The sequence below is a fragment of the Aegilops tauschii genome, chromosome 1 (genome assembly GCF_002575655.3).
Source record: "Aegilops tauschii subsp. strangulata cultivar AL8/78 chromosome 1, Aet v6.0, whole genome shotgun sequence".
Taxonomy (NCBI): Eukaryota; Viridiplantae; Streptophyta; class Magnoliopsida; order Poales; family Poaceae; genus Aegilops; species Aegilops tauschii.
This window is the reverse complement of record NC_053035.3, coordinates 379,099,175-379,105,630: the sequence shown is the minus strand read 5'-3', so window position 1 is coordinate 379,105,630 and position 6,456 is coordinate 379,099,175. Positions and strand designations below refer to the sequence as shown.

General features: G+C 42.6%; 1 protein-coding gene across 1 annotated transcript; it reads left to right on the top strand.

Moving 5' to 3' along the window:
• Positions 1–496: 496 nt before the first annotated feature.
• On the top strand, positions 497–2,240 carry LOC109741756 (protein FAR1-RELATED SEQUENCE 5-like). Its single transcript, XM_020300839.1, has 2 exons — positions 497–1,165; positions 1,257–2,240. Exons 1-2 carry the CDS (start codon positions 497–499, stop codon positions 2,238–2,240), a joined length of 1,653 nt encoding a protein of 550 aa, XP_020156428.1.
• Positions 2,241–6,456: the final 4,216 nt, after the last annotated feature.

The window sequence follows — 6,456 nt, the reverse complement described above, 5'->3', positions numbered from 1 at the left end:
CTCCCAAAACCTTCAAACTTCAGACTATGTTGTTTAATTCTGCTCTGTCAAGTGTGCAACTAGTAGCAGGGGCTTGTGCAAGTACATACACTGTGTTGTGCAACCTATTTGTGAAAAAAATACTACCACAAACAAAACACAAAGTTGGAACTACTTGCTGATTGAATTAGAATATAGTTTTTTAAAATAATCATAGTTTTGAAGGAAACTCCATAATATTCGTTCTGCAAACTAGTGTTCCTTATCGATGCAATTAAACCTTCTTTTCTGCAACTAGTGTTCATATCTCCGCAACTGATGATAGACAAAAATAACTAAATTGTTTTGCATCATGGAATAAAAAAGGGGTAAACAATGAAAAATAAATTCTATGGCAACCACCTGTCAACATTTGTGCAACTATTTGTTCTTTAGTGTGCAACTGTTATTTGTCAAGTGTGCAACTATCTAACTTCAACTTTGTTTCTGCGGGTCGTATGAATGTATGATGACTATCATGTCAGAGTTTTACGGCTCGGAGCTAAATGTACTGTATGGACCTAAAGCAATAACAAACCTATGTGCTGGCTTCTCCAAGGACTCAACGAAAGAGGGGGACATTATTGAGACAATTGAACATTTTAAAGACTTGCAAAAAGATGATCCAGATTTTTTCTATAAGATAAAATATGATCTTGAAGGGAGGGCAGAAAACATTTTTGGGGTGGATGGCTTGGCACGGAAAGCTTTTACGGAGGCATATCATGATTGTGTCTCCTTTGACACAACCTACATGACCAATATGTACAACATGCCTTTTGCTCCGTTCATTGGGGTCAACCGTCATGGGCAATCTTTCATGTTGGGCTACGCGTTTGTGAGACAGGAACTGGAGACCAGCTTTGATTGGGTTTTTGGAGCTTCCCTAGAGGCTATGAATGGAAGGGCGCCGGATAACATCATTACTGATCAGGATGTGGCAATGAAAGAGTCCATAAAGAACATATTTCCCACAAGTGTGCACCGATGTTGTCGCTGGCACATCATGAAAAAAGCTCAAGAGAAAGTTGGATGGTTACTAGGCCGGAATCCAGGATTGACTGAAGATTTCAACCTTTGTGTTGATTTCAGTTTCACACCAGATGAGTTTGAAAAAAACTGGGCTGCATTGATGATGAAATATGAGGCAATTACACACACCCATTTTGAGAAACTTTACGAATACATGAACACTTGGGTGCCATGTTACTTCAAGCATAGATTTTCCCTTCTTGCAGTCTACACAACGAAGTGAGGGGTTCAATGTAGTCTTGAAGCGGTATGTAAACCCTCACAATTCAATTATGAACTTTGTGAAGCAGTACAAGAAAATACAGACGCACATCCTCGTCAAGGAAGGTTGCAATGACTACAGGACAGAACATCTGGATCTTGACATGTGGTCACAATTCCCAATAGAGAAGCAAGCATACAAGACATACACTAGAGATGTTTACTACAAGTTCCGTGATGAGTTTTCGATGATTGGACGCTACAATGCATTCCAAATTGGTGTGGAAACGTTTGAGCTGAGACCAAATACATATTGGGTTGTGAAGTATGGTTCCAGAAACTACTTAGTGGTGGCAAAAATACCCGAGGGACACTATTCATGTGAGTGTTGCAAAATGGAGAGGGATGGCATCCTTTGTTGCCACATACTGAAAGTGTTCACGCATATTGGGCTTGATGTCACCCCAAAGCTGTACATGCTGCAGCGTTGGACGCCAATTGTTGTCCCAAGTGTACCAAGTGCCACTAGCCAGCAGCCTGATGTAATGCCTCCTGCCTCTCTAAAGGAAATTAGGCATGCAAACATGACTGTAGATTTCCAGAAACTAGCAAAGTTTGCTTGTGGTTCTGATGCAGCAAAAGGCATTGTTGATAAGCACATGCGTGCGGCGCGGACAGAGATTGTGCAGCTGAACAAGTCTAGAAGGAAAAAAATAGGGCTGCAAGAGAGGCAGGTCCGTTCACTGGTGATAACAACCAGGATCCTCCCATGCCGCCTACATCTACAGGGCCTACTCCAGCAACTACCCCTACTAGTCATGCTCCACCACCTACTCCCATGGGCCGTGCTAAACCACCTCCTCCCATGGGCCATGGTGGTCGTGGTCCACCATGTCCTCCCATGGGTCGTGCTGCTCATGCTCCAGTGCCTCCTCCCATGGGTCGTGCTGAACCGCCTCCTCCCATGGGTCATGGTGGGCCACGTGTGAGTAATGCTTCAGCACCTCTTCCTATGGGTAACACAACACAAGGACATCCTAACTGCACTGAGCAGATGTCGCCTACGAGCAACGACAATGACGATGCAACTCGCAGGGATCCACTAAAGTCAACTACAAAAGGGAGGGCAAGGAGTAGACGCTATCATTCAACTCTTGAACTGCACCCGAAAAGGAAAAACAGGTGCAACTACTGCAACTCAGATAAGCACAACGCCGCTAGCTGCTCTACGAAGTTGGCGTGACAACTTGGTGACATGCAAGCAATAGATAATGGTGAAATCATCAGAAAATAGTTCTGGCTTGCACTGTTAGGACATGGATGGAGCTATGAAGATCCAACAACAAAAAACTGCTTTGGAAAATTCTCCTTTGTGTTCTTTAAACTTACAGATGGCACTCCATTTGTATTCACGTTAAAAAAGTGGCAGACTATCACTTGGCTATGTGTGAGACTACCTATTTATGCCTCTGTTGGCAAATTTACATATTTACGCGTGTTGCTTGGTAAAAGAATGTTACTATGTGTGTTGTCCTTTAGTGATTGATTTTTTATAGTTTAGCATAAACGAAAGGAACTGTGCAAGTTAATTAGTACCAATGTGCAAGTGTCTTCCCCTGTATGTGCAACTGTAACATCTCCAAGTACCATGCCATGTAAAAAGGAAAAAAAGAAAAAGGAATAAAATTGTGTCATTCTTAGGGTTAAAAATACAACCACAAAAATACTCAAGAAACAGAATGTGCAACCTCTTGAAAAAAAAGCCCAGGTAAAATTTTGCAACTGAACTTGTATTGGGTGTGCAACTGAATGGGTACCATTGTGCAACTATCATGCAGACCAATGCTAGCGGATAAAGAGGGAGCAAAAACAAAACTTACTCTTTGTACTGTAGAACTTCCCTCCATGGGGCTTTGTTGAGAGTAGAGTCAACCATCTTGTGGGTCATTATGCTTCTCATGCTTAGGCACTCTTTTGGTTCATAGTTTGGCAATTGTATCCCATTCCAAATGATAGTATTGAACACCATGAACACCCCACATTCATTGTTGCACAAAAAAGAAGAAGGAAAAAACACATGTTGGGGCCATACTTGTGCAACTGAAAAAATAGTAAAAATAATAAATAAATAACAACTAACATCCTTGCTTTTGCAAAACCGTGTTCTTGACCATGCAACTTTCCCCCCTGAACTGCTGTTGTTTCAAAATCCAAGAAGAGAAAGGTGGACAAGCATACATTATAGATGCTCTTTGCATCCTGCAACTAGCTCAAAAAATTGTGCAACTATCCATTGACCTGTGTGCAACTGTATGAAGACTTTGTGCAACTAGATGGTGTGGTTGGTGCCAAACAAACAAAAACTAAGGTCCATGATCAGAAACCAACTTCCCGAGTTGCTTGGGTACATCAATGTCGACGACCTGAAAGTGACTGATATCGTGCTTTGAGTAATGCTGATTCCATAAACACCTCACTGCCCCCGCTATAGTTGAAACACAGTGCATTAAGTCAGGGTTTTCAAGCTTCCTCCAAGAATCTAGCACCTCGAACGTTGATCCCTTAAGTTGATGTTAAACACCCAGTAGTGTCTGCCTCCTTGATCATTGGGATCAGCGAACTCGAGCACAGGGAGCATCACCTGCACATATTGACAGCGCAGGAAAAAGAAGGCAAAAAACTATGAGTTATCAAGAACTGCCCAGTGAAAACCAAGAGCTATGCAACAAAGAAAGGTTGAAAAAACACAAATTTTGTGTGGGCAGAAAAAACTGACCATATCTTGACGGTCTAGGCGATTAGTCTTCTCAAATTTAGAATGTATCTTGGCAGCATTGCTGCAAGCGTGTCTGCATTGGAAGAGATGATTCTTAGGAAACACACTATAAAAAAGGAAGGGACATGGAATATTTTGTGAAAGAAGGACAACAGTTCTCATTCAACTTACAGCAACCCTCAGTGGTATGATGACCTTCTTCGAGTCCTTAGGTAAGGTCTCCCTGATTTGGATAAGTGCAGCTTCGACAACACCATTTGACAACCATTTGGTAGGCTTCATTGAGTCAGCCAACTCCTTCAGGCTCACAAAGTACCCATCGTAGTTAATGATTTCAGGGCTGTTCGGAAAAAAGTACGATGACAAAGAAAAATAACAAAAGACAGGATTAACTGGTTGTCGTAAACGCATGAAAAAGTGAATGAAAAAATGAGTAACTGTTGTTAAGGTATGCATGCCTGATGTGTCAACTGTATAACTACTGTTGTGCAAGTGATGTTGCATGAAACTGCAAGTACAAAAGCTGACTTCTCCAAGTATAAAAAAACTGAATTACTATTGTAGTGCTACTATTATATATGTCTATGACAAAAAAAGATGTTCATTTGTTTTATTATTTTTGTGCAATTTCAAAGAGACACGAAGATGCAATCGTAAAAGACTGATTGGCCAACTAAAAATAGAAGAGGGGATACAGATTTACCACAAAATGTCATGGTTTTACCTTGTTTCTGTGGCGTTTGCTCCAGGTAAATTCCTTACATAATAGAGGAATGCCACATGAAGCTTGTTCACTTGTTCATTGCAAGTGAACGTCTTTGTTTTATTGTAGTCGATGTAGGGAGACCTCTGACAGCAGCTGGCTTGATTATCCTCCTTGTGCGTTTTTGCACTGGTGGGCCAGATGTGGTACTGCAGGACCCACTTGCACCCCCTAGAACACTTGTCACATCTGGGGTGTGAAACTCATCTGGAGAATCCGAAAGGATGATATGAATTGGTGCCTTCCAAGTGACCACCTTATCTGCAGCAGCACAAACCTTTCTCGCAGTTGCCGAATCCCAATCATCTAGCTCGCTACTTTTAGATAACCCTGCCTCTTGTGGTGTCACTTGTGATTTGTTAGGCTCATCAACTGTGGCAACTGGGGAGTCATCATCAAGATCCAAACCCAAGTCAAATGGTGGAGCATCGCAGAACACATCGCCGTGATATGATCTTGCTGACGATGCTCTATGAATGGGATGCACAGTGTTGTTCTCTCCCTAGACATCCTTGGGTGCATCACCCTCTGACTTGGTTCATGCAATTATGCTTGGCGGCGGTCTTGGCGGTATACACTTGGAAACAAGGTTGTAAACTTGCTCTTGTGTAAGGGTGTCCTCTTGATCAAGAGCATGAAATGTGGGCGAATGTTGTTTCTGAACCTGCACAACATTACTGACAGCTGAGGGTTCCATGTTGACTGAATGGGTTGGGTTTGGAGTTGGCACACTGACTGATGGGGTTGGCACAGTGACTGCTTGAGTTGACAATGCAGTTTCTGGAATTGGCGCCCTGACAACTTGGGGTTCAGTGTTGACTAATGGGGGTGGGACAGATACAACTGCAGATGCCTCACTTCCTCTTGTTGGCACAATGGTGGTTTTTCTTTCCTTAATTGCTGACGTACAGTGCGCAGTTGATGTTGTAGTTGGCCTATTTGGACAAACAATTGGCTCACTTGAAGCTGGAGTTGGCACAGAAGCTGTTGGGGTTGCCAACTTCGTACATGGCATATTGACAACTTTTTCTTGAATGTTTGATGCAATCTTGACACCATGGCTTGGCACATCTGTTCCCATTTCTGCAAACTTTGTGTCCTTGGCAAAAGACACTGTTTTGTTGCTTTTTTACCAGGGAGTTTGCATGTTGTAGAGGTGTGCTTGGCATCTACATGCGCAACGGTTGGCACCTGTATATTAGTCCTTGCCTTCTGGGGCTCTAGAGTTGGCACCTCCTTTCCCTTTGATTTACTTTTGTTCTTCGAATTTTTCTATCCCATACAAGGAATCTTATCTTTTGCTTGACCCAACACCAATTTCTTGCTAAGTGTCACGAGCTTCTTGCGCTTTGGGACAGTGGGTGGGAACGGTGGGGATGCTGCCATCCTCTTGCTCCCACCTGATGATGAAGCATCTTCAAATACAGCAACTTCCTTCATTATCTTGTCGAGCATGGTTTTTGAGCCAATCTAGTCCAAATCCTTTCCTGCCTCTTCCATTTATTCCTCAGTGCTTTGTAGTCCTTCGTTTATTATTTTTTGAAAGGTATTATCCTTCTCTTTCATGCCAATGAATGCATGAGTTTCCAGCAAGGGGATCTCAAATCTATTGGGGATTGCTGGCTCTGATCTACACAAGTCGAAAAGTGAGAAACTTTCCTCTGGC

Bases quoted from the DNA above. Each gene is read 5' to 3' on its own strand.
- LOC109741756 (XM_020300839.1), top strand. From the start codon at position 497: ATGTCAGAGTTTTACGGCTCGGAGCTAAATGTACTGTATGGACCTAAA. The intron at 1,166-1,256 runs GCAATTACACAC...CCCTTCTTGCAG, and splicing joins CATTGATGATGAAATATGAG to TCTACACAACGAAGTGAGGG.